General features: G+C 39.4%; 1 protein-coding gene across 5 annotated transcripts in view; it reads left to right on the top strand.

Annotated features, from left to right (window-relative positions):
- Positions 1-16,724, top strand: part of SHANK3 (SH3 and multiple ankyrin repeat domains 3) — a 669,097-nt gene that overhangs the window by 526,618 nt on the left and 125,755 nt on the right. For all 5 annotated transcript variants that reach the window (XM_082255276.1, XM_082255279.1, XM_082255275.1 and 2 more), the window contains exon 14: positions 10,245-10,358. In XM_082255276.1, the coding sequence (XP_082111402.1) occupies positions 10,245-10,358 (114 nt within the window). The remainder of the gene's footprint in view (positions 1-10,244; positions 10,359-16,724) is intronic.

Below are 16,724 nucleotides of genomic sequence, written 5' to 3' on the forward strand. Positions count from 1 at the left end.
TTTTTTCACAACTAGATCACTTCTCACTAAGGTGACCAGGCTACCTGAATCCAACAATACCACCACATCTTTACCATCTAAACACATTCTATATAAAGGTTTCTCATTCCCCTTTACTGCAGTGTATGTGGTTGCAAAAAGGGACTGTCGTCTCTCTGTCAGAAAGTCACAATGCATGGGTTCATCATTCGCTGGGCAAACCGCTGGGCAAACCGCTGCTACATGTCCCTCTTCAAGGCAACGGTGACAAATCAACCTTCTGGTCCTCTCCTGTGGGATGGGTCTTCCAGGCCGCTCTCGCCAAACATTAGTAGTAGTCCTGCTAATACCTCTAGTTGCTCTTTGGATCCTCTCTCCACCCCCATCCCCTGACGCAGTCTTACTTATAGGTGGGGAGGGTCTGGTCTTGGGGTGAAAAGTCTGTGCATCTCTGGGAAAAGAGGTCAAATTTTCTGTTGTTAGGTACCTTTCGACCAGGTCTACTAATTTGTCTGCGGTTTCTGGACCACCATGGCTCACCCATTTCTGCAGGGTGTTAGGAAGAGACCTAAGAAATTTATCCATGACTACTCGCTCCAAAATTTTTGGTCCGGACAGACTTTCTGGCTGCAGCCATTTCTTAGCCAAATGGATGAGGTCATACATTTGCGACCGGGGTGGCTTCTTCAGCTGATAACTCCAATTGTGGACTCGCTGAGCACGGACATCCAAGGTTACCCCAAAACGTGCCAATATTTCCTCTTTTATCGATCATAGTTTTTTGCATCTGCAAGCTCCAAGTCAAAATATGCCTTTTGGGCTTATCCAGATAATAGGGGGGCCACTAGTCCGGCCCACTGTTCTTTAGGCCAACTCTCTTTCTCCGCTGTTCTTTCAAACGTCGTCAGAAACATCTCAAGGTCCTCATCTGCAGTCATCTTTGGCAATAAGTGGTTTACCCGAAAAGTCGGTATGTTACTGGCCTGACTCCCAGCCTCGGTCTGCTGTCTCTGAAGCTGTTTCACAATGGCCTCCATTTGCTGCTGGTGTCTCTGTTCCAAGCCTACAATGGCCTCTCGGTGAGCTGCCATGCTCTCTTGGTGAGCCTGTTGTTGAGCTGCAATTGCCTGCTGTTGAGCTGCATTTGCCTGCTGTTGGGCTGCATTCGATATAATCAGTTGTTTCAGCATCTCCTGCATTTTGGGTTTACTTTAACTGCCCGCGGCACTCCACCATATGTGAGGGATTAGCTCGGTAGCGGGTGTGGATGACCCCTTTGGGGGGGTTCGTTACACAGGGAGATAGCCGAGGAGTGGTTGAAAACAACAGTTTATGGTTTATTCTTCCAATTTCTTCAAACAAGTGCATGCAGCAAAAACATCAAAAAATCAAAATAAAACACAAAATAAATCCTGGCCGCTGTGGGCGTCTACCTTCTCACACACAGGAACCTACCTAAGGAGTCTTCCCAACCTACTGTTGGGCAGACACTGCTGATCCTACAGCAGACACTCAAATGTCCATTTGTGTTTTCTTTACACAGAAAAAGTTCAACACCTCACCTTTAGAAGTCTCTCATCTGACTGCTCTCCCCAGCTCCCACAGCCTCAGGAGGCAGCAATCAATAGACTTCCTTTGGACAAATTATAGAGGCCTTAATTGCCTCATTCTGAACAGCTGAAAGTTTTTTCAACTTCCGTACAACTTCCTGCCTACCTCTGCAGCCGACACCTGATAGTAATTGGTGAATTGTCTAAACCAAGCAGAAATGTATCTCCCGTCTGTGACAACACCCATAGATTTACCTGACTTCCTGTCACAATATATTTATGTGACCTGTGCACACTGATCAGTGAATACATTTGATCACTTGAGACTAAATCTAATTTCTTAACACAGGTTTCTGCACATTTTCACATTCCATAGTTAGGGGTCAGGGGGGACAGATACAAGATCGTTATGAAAAAAGAATAGAAGGCTTTACCAGTTGTACTGTCACTTCCTTTCAGATCAGCACTATTGCCACTTCACAGTAGAAACATTCTCTTTTTTTTAATATCATGATTTCAATTTCGGCAATGATTTACAGCACCAGGCCACTTACAAGTCTCCCCAGAAAACATATGCAGGGAAGTAAGCATTTTTGCCTTCAGGTACGTTTTGCTGAAGATTCTCATGTTATGGCATTTAGGTGGCGTGAAAGGTTGTCAAAAGAATTTCCCCTCTGACTGTCATGTTGATGACTGCTGGACAACATGGATAGCGAGACTCCAAAATAGGATTTCCAAGATTATAGCTATTAGAGTGGAAAAGTAGAGCTGACAGAATAATTTGACTGTTTACGTCAATTATTTGGATAATTGCTGAGGCAGTTTATTTACAGTTAGGAACAAAATATTCTTAGAAATTAAATGTAGCCTTTTACTTGTGTTATTCTTGAAAAAAGAATGAAATGTCAGTCACATTTTCTAAAATTGGTGGCGATTCAAATAATCTTTGGATATTTTTATTTTTTTTGTGACCATGCAGTCAACCTGCTAGTGTGGTTTGGTGTCTGGGAGGAAGCAGGAGCCACCAAAAGACAGGCATTACATTCAATCTGCAGCACAGTACAGACTAACCACTTAGCCACTTAAATTGTTCGTAAGAGATAATAGATTGCAATATTGCAGTTGAATATACAGATATCCGAAACAGATTCAGATACAGAATCATATTTAGCTAACCACATATTTTATTAAACAACTAAACTAACAATATATGTTTCTCAAAAAAAAATGATTATGCTCGTAAAGCGGAGCATGCACTGGTAGATTTTCAAATGAATGTTGCGTATGAACATTTTTACAGAAGTTCTCAGTACTTTTGACAAAATTGAAAAAGTATTTGTTATAAATTAACTCCTTCATTCCTAAGGCCCCTTTCTCACGGGCTTTCCAATCAGGTCTGCCTGTCTGTTTTTACAGGCTGACCTGATCGAACGCTCCATGCTCCCCTATAGGGCAGCGGATGTCAGCGGTGACAAGTCCGCTGACACCCGCTACTATCTGATCTGATCCTGTCTATGAAATCCAGACGGATGGTGACCCTATTTTCCATCCATCTGGAGGATCGGATAGGATCAGATGAAAATAGACAGTCAGTCAGTTTTCATCCGATCTCCCCATAGAGGAGAGTGGGACTCTGACAGGTCTGTCTCAGTACAGTGAGCAGAGATTGACCTGTCATTCGCCTGCTTAGTGGGGATTGGCAGATCGATCCCCTGCTAAGCAAAGCACAGTCCACCGAGCGGAAGGCCTGTAGGAAAGGAGCCTAAGGGTAAAATGTTAATGCCTGAGCACAATTTTGCAATTTGGACATGTGTTAGTAAAACTGTACATATCACAACTACTTTGTGCATCCAGGTGGGTGATACCTATTTTTTTCTGGACGAATTGGGCTTTCACATGGTGGCAAATGGTAATGAATATCTCCTGTTTTTTTTTTTTTTTTTTTTATCATGGGAAAACTGGCCCAAAATAGTTAAAAAATTAGATATATTTTTTTAAATTAAGCTGTATATTTCTTGTTACTACCATAACTTTCCAACAAAGAACAACCCAAAATAAATTCTCCTGCTCAGGACGATCGCAGGTTAACCAAATATGTGTATGTGAAACCATTGTGCATGTTTTGATTTTTTATTTTTTTTTTTAATCCTACCTAAAACACACTGACTCTAACTTGCACTGATACTAATTTAAAAAATCCTGCCCAAAATATACTGACCATGACCTTTGACCATGATCTTGACCTTTTTCCCTTACTTGACCCAAACACTAACCCTGGCACTGACCTAGATTAAACCTTAATCAAGCTATTTTTATTTATTTTTTATTTTATTTATTATTATTATTATTTATTTTATTTTTGTTTTACACACTCTTGTTTTTTTTCTCTATCTGCAAGGAGAGAGAGTGATACAATGCGTCTTTCCCCTCCATTCACAGAGAGAAAAACACAGGGGCCGGCTTCACAGAGACTGATCATATAGAGGCTATCACAGCTATCAGGTGACCCAGAACCGGGAGTTGCCACTGAGACCCCAGTCTCTGTGCTGGGAGAGCGCTTTGTGGTGCGCTCCCAGCACAAAGACAGACACACAGTTATGGGGCCCCATGGAAAAAGCCCAGTCTAGTGAGGCCGCATATCTGCGTACTGTTGGCATGAAGGGGTAAACCCCATATTTAGGCGATTGCAAAATGTTTTACCTCATCCAAAACAAACCTTAGAATAATTAAAGAAATTATTATACCAAGTGTATACATTAATAAATAATACTGTGATACACTCTATAATTAGTCATTCATACATGTTATACTGTATATAAAATAATTAGTACTGGTATTAAATATAAATAAACATAAGTGGCATTTCATATCTATTACATGATACAGATTGCAAGATAGTAAAGGAAGCAGAAATAGGCAAAGAATGTAAAAAGAAGAATTGAGAGAGCAGGAGAAGAGCAAAGACAATTAACTGTGCTAAAAGTAAATTATTAAGTAAATTAAGTTTAAGTAAATAAAAGTAAATTATTATTCCACCTCATCCTATGCATGGAATGTCTGCTGAAGTGAGGGCAGGGCATACTTGGTTTTGTCTCCAGAAAGAACGCTGACAAGTTAGTCTTGTGTTTTGTGCAATGTTGTTAGTAGAGGTTGAAGTCATCTAAATTTATATTAATAGGATTTAATGTTGTGAAGTCTCTGTACTTTTCATTGTCACTAATTTAGAAAATCAAATATTTGTCCATATAGGTATATTCATACCATTTGTTTCTTGAGGGCTTTGAAGAAAAGTGGTTTGATTGTTGGGTTATATAAACCAATTTTTGCCAGTAGAGGAGCAAGTTAATGATTTATTTGATGTCCCAAACTACAGCAGGTATCATTTAATGTGGTTTCATGACTCTGCATAGGGAAAACAGAAAGATCCAGGTAAAGATATTCAGGTGTAGATACCACTGCTTTGTGTTGAGAGCTGCAGGTACCATAAATCTGAGGCCGGACACTACTGTATAAAAAAAAAAAAATAACATGCAATGTTTGCATGGCTTTTTTTATTTTTAAGTTGCCCAATCTTCTGCACCACTGAGCATAATGTCATTGTCTTTACAAGAAGATTCTTGGGTAATGCAGAGCATGTCAAATCCATGAGAAGACACTTCAGTCCATTGCAAGATCATCTTCTCTAGAGGATTGGACTACTCTGTATTCCTCAGGATCTTGCGGGAAGGAGTGTGATGTCATGAGTGTAAGATCTGGATAAGGTAAGTATAAAATCCTAGCTTTTCTTTACAGGTACATTTTTGGAATTACTATAGCCATTTGTTTTACTAGGGGAAGGTTCCCATGCAGCATAGGCGGACCTTGAATTTTATTGTAAAGTTTGTTTTAATCAGCACCTTTTTAACCTCAATACATCAAACAATGAAATCCAGAAAATCCAAATGTAATTTCTAATTCATGATTTTTTTATAAAATGTAAATGTGTTTTGTACTGTGTAGAGTGAGCTATCATTGGTAAACCTTGACCCAGGGAACTAGTGCTACAAGGCTTTAAGTGATAGTGAGTTTTAGATTTCTGTAGGTAGATTCTTGTAGTCCCGTTTCCATCCATCACTCTCAGAAATCATCAAATATTTTCCTGTACTCTGACTTGTTCTGTTAGCTTTCTTTTCTTTCTCCTTGACCTCCTCCCTAACTCTGATTATATACTGTAAATAAATAGTTCACCTTCTATTGTTCAGTCAATATTTATTACAGTTACATGTTACAGCAGCACCTTTATTGTTTGCCTATGTAATGCTTAGTCGGTGCTTTAAGTAAACTTATCACCAACCTGGGCAATTCAAATAGAGTGTTCAATGAATAACATGCATAACTAGGGTTTTCCTTTAGTGAAAAACTACAAGATAATTCAGTGAGTAGATACAGATATCTAGGAAGCTGAAGTTTAAATTAAGGGTCCCCAACACCTGGGCCGCAGAACGGAACAAGTCAATGGCCTGTTGACAACCGGGCAGCACAGCACGAGGTGAGCAGCGACCCCAGTCTGGACAGGACTATCACGGCCCACAGTCACCACTCACCTCCTTCTGTGCGGCTGTGTCCCTTAGCCTGTGTTCTCTCCCGGGTCTCCTGTCCTGCTGATGATGTCATCCTATCAGCAGGGCAGGGGGCGGGAGGAGCTAGAAATCTGGAGAGCGGGACCCTTTTCATATTAGCAATCCTCCAGTTGTTAACATGATAAGTTGGGCATGACTGCAAGGGACACTGTGATGGAGGGGCTGTGATTGCTAGAGGTGCTGTAATGTGAAGGTGCACAGTTATAAAAAGGAGACTGAACTGTGAAGGGATGCTGCAATCATTACAGTGCCCCTTTACATTAATGTAAAGGAGACTGAACTGTAAAGGGGGCACTGTAATGTAAAAGGAACTGTGATGTAAAGGGGCCCGTGTCCACTGATATAAAGGTTAAACTGCGCTGTAAAGGTTAGTTGTGATGCCCACTCCCTGGAAAGATTGGCTGCCACAAAACCGGTTCCTGGAGCCAGAAAGGTTGGGGATCGCTGGTTTAAATCTAAACCTTTCCTTTAAATGTTCACCTTGGGATGACCGATACGTTTTTCTGGAGAATAGAATAGGTGGGACCAAGGTCAATTTGGATAGACTCATTGAGCAAAAAGAAGACTCAAGAGCTGGGGTGGAGCAGGGTAAAGCTCAACTTTTACAGGAAAAGCGTATGCAGAGACGGCTGCCTATATATCTGGATTTAATGATTGATTTGAAATGTTAACCTCTGCTGATCTTTTTTTTTTTTTTTTTTTTTTTATTAGATGCTTAGTTTGAATTGTCCAAGTGTGTGATAAGTTTAAGCGAAATTTCATCCTAGAATTACTCAATGAACTTTTAACAGCCATGTAACACATGTACCTTGGTAAATGCATAGCACCATGTTTGACTTCTATGAAGTTGCACTTTACTTTAAAAATGTTTTAATGTTTCAATGTGGGTATCAGCAAAAATGATATACTCTGTGTTTGTAGTAGGTTCCCCCTATATATTTCAAGCCACACATAATTTAGGATGTTTCGTTAGGATATTATTTATCTAAGTACTAAAAGTAAGAACAGTTGATGTTGATAACAAAACATCAGATAAAGTAAAAGTCACCTTTTACTCCTGCAGGCAACACAATGAATTATTTTTTTTCAAGCATTTTTTGAAATAAGACATATTCTCATGGAAATATTATGAAGGGAGTTTAATTGTCAGGGGGCAAACAGAATTATTTGTAAAAAGTGACCCCGTATCAATAGAGAGTTCATGTTCCCTGTAAAGTAAGGCATGCAACTATCTGCAGTTGTGTTTTGTGCTTTTTCTTGAAAATGCTACTTAGACTGTAGACTAGATCAATACATACAGTGACTAAAAATGTAGTCACAGTTTCTCCACCTTTTGTAGTGTACTAATGTTGAAATGTGTTTGCTAAACTTTTCTAACATGTTGTGTACATACCAAGGTGTGTTAAATACAAGCAGCATTTTTGTTCTTGATTTTTTATTAAAAAAAAAAAAAAAAAAAACGTAATAAACATGATCTGTGTATTTCCAACGTAACTACAACTTTATTTTTACTATAATTTTTTTATGCCATAAATTTTTTTTTTCATTGCCATTATTACATTTTTTTCAGGCTGCTGAAAACAATATTCTAATGTTTTTGAAGACTGACCTTATGAGTGCTAGCAATTGAAGGGTTGGCAACAAAAAATAGGCAGCTCAATTTTTTTTTTTTTTTTTTCAGTTGTATAACCTTGTTCAGAAAACATCTTTTGATTGGTGCCAGAAGGAGGCAGCTCTGAGCACTAGTCCCCATGTTCCTCAACAGATCTGTCTAGATTGTTGGATGGAGGAACAAGACATCTTCAAAATTTAAAAATTCACTTTTCTTTATAGAAGAGATATTTGTGCATGCTAACGGCGCTGAATCATGTGTTAAACATGGATGAAAAGTTAGCAAAAGACTTTAAACTCAAGCTGAAAAAAAATGTTTACACTGTTTTTTTTTTTTTAGTTAGCCAAAAGTTGGTAAAACTGGAGCTGCCTCCTTATTGCCTCGAACCCTTCAATTGCTCACATTCATCAGCTCACTATTAAAAAAGCCCTTCAATTCCAGAATACCTGCACTCACTGTCTAATCATAATTTCTCCTCATGTATGTCATCCACACGTGCCAAATCATCTTTGCTGCTGGTCCCTGTTGTGTTCAGTTGGTGGTGGCCTTTTGCCAGCCAGCCCTGACTTTTTTAATGGCACACATACAGTGGGTATAGAAAACAATCACCCCCCCTTTAAAATAATCACAGACACAATTTTTGTTTTATCCAGCTTTATTTGCTCAGTGTAACATCCAAGTAAAAGATATAAAACCAACATGTCAGAAAAACATCTGGACTTTGCAATCTTTGCCAACTCTTCTTCGCAGAACTGCTCAAGTTCAGTTAAATTTGATGTTGACTGTTTGTGGATTGCAGTCTTCAAGTCATTCCACATATTTCCAATGTACTCTATATATATATATACATATATATATATACGTATATATATATACACACGTGTATATATATATATATATATATATATATATATACGTATATATATATATATATATATATATATATATATATATATATATATATACGTATATATATATATATATATACATAAAAAGTACAGTAAAACTGCAGGAAAGGGCACTGGGGGGCAATGTAATGTGAATTTATTTTATTTTGAATGGTATCAGTGTGTTTGGTGTGTTTTACATTTGAATTTGCCGCCGGTTCCACCCCCCTGCGAACGTCACGTCGCAGGAGACGGAAGTCGGGGCACGGAGAGGATCGGGAGGAAGATCCGCCGCCGCACACCGCTGAGATACATCGCTGGATCCCGGTGACAAGGTAAGAAACCTCTTTTACAGAATCCAGCGATGCTTCTGGCGGTACCCCGACTGTGGCTCGGGGGGTTACCGCTTTTGGCTCTGAAATTTAACCCCGAGCCATGCTCGGGAATACCGCTAAGAAGGTTAAGTCTGGGCTCTGAGTAGGCAATGCAAGGACATTCACCTTTTTCTCCTTCAGTGAGTGAGTTCAGTTTTTTCTGTGTGCTTTAGGTCATTGTCATGTTGGAAGGTAAACCTTCTTCCCATTGACATCTTTCTGGCAGAAAGCAGCAGATTTTCCTCAAGAATTGGATGGTATTTGGCCACCTCCATTTTTCCTTATGTCCTGGCAAGTGCTTCAGTCCCTGCTGCAGAGAAACACCCCCATAAAAGAATATTACCACCTCCATGCTTGACTGCAGGAATTTTGTTATTTGGATGGTGAGCTGTGTATGGTTTCCACCACACATATTGCTTGTTGTTGAGGCTAGATAACTCCATTTTAGTCTCATCTGACCATAACACCTTTTTCCATGTTTCCTCAGAATCTTCAAGGTGTGTTTTGGCAAAGCTCAGTCCTGACTGCATGTGGCCTTTTTTGAGGAGTGGCTTTTTTTCTTGCAACCCTCTCATATAATCCACATTTATGGAGAATTTGTTGATAAATTCCTGCAAGTTCTTCAGAGTTGCTGTAGGCCTCTTGGTAGCCTCTCTGACCACATCCAGTTTTGAGCGACATCCTGATCCAGGGAGGGTCTGTGTTGTACAAAATACCTTTCACTTCTTAATAATAGATTTCACTGTGCTTCTAGGCATTGATAAAGCCTTTCAAATGTGTTTGTATCCATCTCCTGCCTGACTTGTGCCTGTCCATAATTTTATCCCGGAAATCTTTTGACTGTGCCTTGCCACTTTAAAGGGGGTGATTCTTTTCTATACCCACTATAGATTCTAAAACTTTATTTTTTATAAAAGGTTCCTTTCTGCATCTAGTGGAAATATCAAATCTTTGGAGTTGTGTCTGTTAATAAGAGAGTTTTGTTGGCGTTCTCAGAGACCAGTAAAAGCATTGAGGCAGACTATCAATATTCATGAGTCATGTAATACATTTTCCTTCTGAAATATATTGCTTACACATTGTTGGTGAACAATTCCTTTTTGTTTTACTGCACTAATGATAATAACTTAGCCACAAGTTTCTTGTTTGAACATTTAACATTAGATTGTATAAGATATGTACAAAAATATTGAAGCGAGTTACTAATTGTTTCTCTTTTACAGTGCTGAGTATCGGTGAAGGCGGATTTTGGGAGGGTTCGGTGAAGGGTCGGAGTGGTTGGTTTCCAGCAGATTGTGTGGAAGAAGTGCAAATGAGGCAGCCAGATCCGAGACAAGGTAAGAGACTAGCTAATAAAGACTTGCAGGCAAAGATCGTGTGCACATTTAGATGTACATGGCAGGGTTCTTTTTACAGCGTTTACTTTCAGGAGCAATTTTATGTTCAGTATGACAAATTTTTTTAGATATTTATAACAGGTATTTATATAGTACAGACAATTTATGCAGTGCTTTACATTTATATTGTACATTCAAATCAGCTGGCAGTGCTGATCAGTGTGTTCTGATAGCAGGGAAGTCTACCCACCATCAGAACACAATAGCTCAGTGGGAGGGATTCCCCCATCACCCTCGAATGTGTGGATGGGGAAATCAGGTGTTTTTTTTTTTTTTTTTTTCGTTCATTGCTTTTTCTAAAAAAAAAAAAAAAAAAAAAAAAAGAATCATCTATGGACTTCCTGACTCATATTCATACATTATCAGACTAGGGTCAATTTAGAAAGGAGTTAAAAGGGGAGGAGTACCGCGCTTCAAAGCTGCATAAGTGCTCTAAAGTGTCTTCGTGTAGCTTTAAATATATGTAGTAATATACTTGATGCTTAAAAGCTGCCTAGTGTTATAAAGTGGGATTTTATACACTTACCATTACTAAGGCAATGTTTATATGATTTTTTTTCACAGCAAACACAATTTAATATTTACTTATTTATGTATTTTGACACTAAGACACTTTATAACACTAGGCAGCTTTTACTCATCAAGTATATTACTACATATATTTAAAGCTACACGAAGACACTTTAGAGCACTTATGCACCTTTGAAGCGTGGTACTCCTCCCCTTTTAACTTATCTATATTGTGTGGTTACCAATAACAGTACCTGCAGCATTGAAGGTTTATAACGTTTACACATCTACCGGACAGCGCAAGAATTACTCACCCTTTTAATTTAGAAAGGAGCCACATAACTTACAAGCATTTCTGTGGAGTGTGGGAGGAAATCAGACTACCCAGATGTAACCCATGCAAGAACATGGCAAAAATGCTCCATGCATGTAGTATCAGGGTTAGGATTCAAGCCAACAGCTCTACTGATTCCAGGTAGAAGCACTAATGACTAAATCCAATTTCCTGCAATATTTAATACAATATAATATAAAAAAAAAAACATTTGCTAAGAAAATCTAAGAAGTAGGATCCACGGTAAACAAATCAATGCCCACACTAAATCCCTCTTTTCAGTTGTTTTAGATCATAGCATAGCTTGTACAACACATTAGGTAACTTTGGGCTTGCAAGAACAGCATGAGAACCAACAAAAGTGAATTAAGCTCAGAGTATTGTTAGCTGTAGGATTAATCAGTCCACATGGACCTGTTATTTAGTTTGCTTGATTCACCTCTGTTGATAAATGCAGTTCAGAAGAACTTGCTAGTAATTTTCTAAATAGTTTTGTTTAGTTCATATCACTTGAAATTAAATCTTCAAAATGTGTGCTTAGACATGCAGCAGTGTATTAATTAGCCAACATTTGTTTTCCAAAATCTAATTTAAAGTGTTTTTAAATCCAAAAGCAAAAATGTAATGTAGTGCAGCTTGTCCTTGTACACAGTGTCTGTATTTGTTTTCTTTTTTCTTAGAGTTTTTTTTCCTTTATTTTTATATAGATATTCTGCCAATAACACGCTCCTTGTCCTAGGCTGACAATACTCACTAAACAGCATTGTAATCCTATGACAAGAAGTGTATTAGTAGTACAGGCGGTCCCCGGGTTACAAACATCCGACTTACAAATGACTCCTACTTACAAACAGATGGAGACAACAGGCAGGGAGGAGAAATCTAGCCCTAGGAAGGGAAATTTACTCCTGTGAGTGTTCTCATGGGAAAAAGGTGCCTCCACTGAAGCTTTATCACTAATCCTTGTTTCCACAACAACCCAAAATTTTCAAAATCCAATTGTCATAGGGACAGAAAGTGAGGTGAAATCTTCCGAACAGGGGTACAGACAGCAAAACAAATGGTATAGCGGTGTTAACCCTTCCCTATGCTATCCAAAAAACTTAAAAAATTATTCTTTTGGCTGGGGCTACACTTAAAAATTGTACCTGTTCCGACTTACAAAAACATTTGACTTAAGAACAAACCTACAGTCCCTATCTTGTTTGTAACCCGAGGACCGCCTGTACAGAACACCCCCTGTCCTCTATTTTGTTGAGATAATACCACAGAAGGCACAAGACACGGGACAGCACAACATTTCTGGCAGGTATTTTTGTAATTATCAAACAGATATAAAAAAATATATATTTTTAAGTGTATGAGTGTAAGTGTAATGGACCAAAAAGGAAAAAATAAGAGAATCATATTGTTAGAGTTTACATACACTTGTATGTACAGTAAGTGTAATTCTGGGAATCGCTATTTTTATATTTATCTGGTGTGTCCAGGCAGATAGCTCTTTTTGCTAAAAAGTTTTAAAGATGTTGATCTTCTGCTGCTGAATACTTAGCAGTAACATGATGAAGTTAACAAATAAGACAGATAGCTATGTTTTGTTCTGTCATACTGTGACTTGTTTCTTATATGACAGATTTCTTTCTGATCTCCATATCAAATGCTGCTTGTTGGCTTTCATTCTTAATCAGTGACTTAAAAAAAAATCTGACCCAGTGACCTTGAAAAAGCAAGCAGAAAATCAGGCCAGAACTATTGTACTGCATGCATCTTTCATGTCACTAAACCTAGAACTGACAGCCAGACATTAGCATTTTCAGACAGCTAGCATTTTCAGATAGCAATGGCAGCTTCCAGATTTCTACAAAGAAATTTTCCTAGTTTTTCTCCTATTTTTTTATTTTTAACCATTCGTTTTTTTCTTCTGATATTTTTATCAAGACATGACTGCTTATGGCCCTGGGCTATCGAGCAGTTGTCGGATTGGTACCTATCGGTGTTATACCTTGAAGAACATGCCTGGACCCCACTCGGTGGGGCTGGCTTGTGATATTTTCTTCAGGCATGGATCCTGTGTTAGGTGCTCACTTGGGCATGAAGTTTGACATATATAGTTAGGTGCAGGGTACTATACAGGTCCAGGGCCCTGGTCCACCTCTATTGTTCTCAGACTCTGAAGAACTTTTAAGGGGTATGCCGACCATGGCCCATAACCGGCCCAGCATTGTGGATAAGGTAAGAAAGCGTTTCCCTGTATTTTGGACGGGTTTCTGGAGTCTCAGGAGGATGACATAATTGTGACATACTTTCCGGTTGTCACATTTCCACCTGCCATATCTGCTGAAACCACACACAACACGTTTGCTGAACTTCCTGCTGCCTTCTGCTACAAAGACACAGCATCTCCTGCATTTCAGACATGCACATCCCATTTATTTTGTTTCCTATTCTGTGACTAACTAACCAGGGATCCCCTCACTTTGGCGGCTCACAGATACAAGGAACCTGGGAAAAAAAGACAGAATAGCATGCATTCTGCTGATGGCAGTCAAGAAACTCAGAGTGGCAGCTGTTCCTCTGTCCCAGAGAAATGTCCTATCATGACATGACTCCTTCCCAGGTGCACATCATGCTGCCTATCTGATTAAAGAAGATTTCTCTAACATTATGTCTAAGGCTACACTTCCTCTCTCCCCAGTGTCTCTGTTCGCAAATCAGATTTAGAACCTCCAAACCTCCTTTATTTACTAAAGTTAAAGACGGCAAAATTAGTCACAATTCTGCAGAGAAACCAATTAGCTTCTAACCTCAGTTTGTTTAATTAGGCTTTAGCAATAATACCTGAAAGCTGATTGGTTTCTCTGAAGAATTGTGGCTAATTTTGCACTCTCTAGCTCTGGTAAATAAACCCCCAAAGGGGGTCCATTGTTTGTATTCTGGCCTTTATTCAATCTGTATAGCCAAACAATCCCCAATGCATCAATCTTGCAACGTCTTACCTAAACCTCTAATCCTCCAAGAGTACTTACATTGATACAAAACTTAGAAATTTTGCTTTATTCAATCTGGTCTTCACTAGTGTTTGGCCTTGAGTATGTTTACGTGATCAGTTTCTGGCATATTAATTTTCTTCCAGAAACCTTTCACTCTCAGACTTTTCCTCAGAGAGTTGCTCATATAAATGCCCTAATTTAACCCCCCCCCCCCTGTTACCTTGAGATGTCAACCTTGGTGGCAATACAACCGGTGTGTTTCTGAGCTAGCAGACCTTTTTGTAAGAGCTTTTTCCTGTATTGCACAGGGACAGGAACCCTAATTCATATCCAATGTGGTCTCTCCTTTTCACCATAATGAAGATATTGTCCTCCCTTCCCACTGTCCTGCTCCAAAACATACCAAAAAAATGTCCCTGCTCAGCTCGGAAGTTGTCAGGACAGTCACGGTCCAGGTGGCAGCCACAGTCTCTGTTCCCAATACTGAGTCCATTTTTGCCCTGCCTACAGGTGGGTCAGACAACTTATTTCCAGGGCCTTAGTCTTTAAGGAATGGAGCTGTATCCAGATTTGCAAGGCCACCACCTGGTCCTTTGTTCATACGTTCTCCATGTTTTACTAGGTGGAATTAAGGCCTCTGCTGATGCGAGCTTCAGCTGCAAAGTGTTTCAAACTTATCTGAGTGTTTTCAGTTTTTTTAACACTTGTGTTTAGTAAATTCATTATCCTGTAAATTCATTATCTTGGAGTACAGTGCTGAAAACAGGCCCTCCCTTCTGTCTTTAGTGATCAATTGTTAATGCTTGCATAAAAAAATTAATGGGTGGGGTTATATGAGCGTGCACTTGAGGGTGGCCCTAGCAAGTTTTTTGCCATTTTCCAATCACCTGAAGCTAGGCTGCACATAAATCATTGTCTATAAATAAAGGTCCTATATTTTTTACTGTACACCATAATAATGAATTTACAGTCCAAATCCATTTTCTTTCTTGATTTGGTTACATCATTTTTTTAAGTAGTGTTTGTTACTCAGATATTGCCTAATGTGTATTATGATTTGAAGAGGGATGGGGACAAAGTCCTTAAAAAAAAGTTCCATTAGAAAGGATGATTCTGATTTTTAATTAAATGGAATACCCCTTTCAAGCCTTCCATGATCAGTGCATGCCTGGCATTGTGTGTTGCTGTCACCTGTCAATATTTCCCTCAGAAAGCCTACTACTAAGTTTACATGCATATTGCGTACTGCTGGTCTTCAGTCTGCCTCCTAACTACATAACTTAAATGAAACTTAGGGCACTGTCACACAGGAGGCACATTAAAGCGGTAGTAAACTCTCTCTAAATGATAAAAAAAATGGTCCCCCTGCAGGTTAATGTCATAATGTGCAAGTATGCATAGCAGACTTACCTGTAATGCAGATCCCTCCAGCGGCACATTGTCACTGCTGATAGGGCTTTCATCTTCACCCTGTCTTCCTAGATGGAGTGCTGTGCATTTGTTCCCGAATTCTCTCTCTTGTCATTAAGGCTGGAAAAAGCACCATCCCACTGTTGCTCCTGAAGCACCAAGTGGGTTTCAGGTGTCCTGTTTCATTTCTCTGCCTGCTTACAGTGAAGCAGTCACCTCTGGCTTCCTGAAGCCCTCATCAACTCCAGCTGCCCAAGTATGTGAATTCTTGAGGCTTTGTCTCACATTGCTGACTGCCACGCGGCACAACATGTCTTCTTAAGGGCACACTGACAGTTTTCGTTGTATCCCCAGATTAATCAAATGCCTCTAATCTGGAACATGGGATTCCTATTGTTATAGGGTCTTCATATATGGAGAATCCTTCCACAACTGGGGTATGTGTTAGTTTATTACAAGTTTCTGAACTTGAGTCCCATATAGGATTCTGATGTCAGTACATTTATAAAGGGAACTTTGGCTATGTATGGGGGATGCTAATGAGATGTCCAAGGAACTGCTAACTTTTCTGCCCTATAAGAGATGTTGTCTGTTTGGACTGGCTCCTGAAACTGTCATTAGCAATGTCCTAGGCAGTTATAGTATGCCTCTACCAAATACCAAGAGATCTGCAGAAAGATCAGTGGAGCTCCATCGCTCTGCCTATTTTGCCTCAGCAGTGCGTACGCACAAAACATAGATCACAGGCGCTCAGGTTGAGCCATGAAACTACATGTAAAACAATAGGAACTCTTAGTGAAAGTGGTATAGTCCATGGAGATAAGTCACTATAAAAACCACTGTATAGTCTCTGAAGTATTTAGCAGGCAACACTTAGGGCAATGAATAGCTCTTCTCAGGCCTGTAAGCCAATTCTGCAGAAACGGTATACAAAAAGACAGAAAAGCAGCTGTAAGTGTATTATGCTGTAATCAAAGGGTTGACAGGGTAGCGTTTCAGAGCATGCGCGAGGCTTGTACTGAGCATGTGTGCTCCTGCAGTCCTAACTCCTGTCATTCTATG

The sequence above is a fragment of the Pelophylax lessonae genome (assembly GCF_965119305.1).
Source record: "Pelophylax lessonae genome assembly, chromosome: 4".
Taxonomy (NCBI): domain Eukaryota; kingdom Metazoa; phylum Chordata; class Amphibia; order Anura; family Ranidae; genus Pelophylax; species Pelophylax lessonae.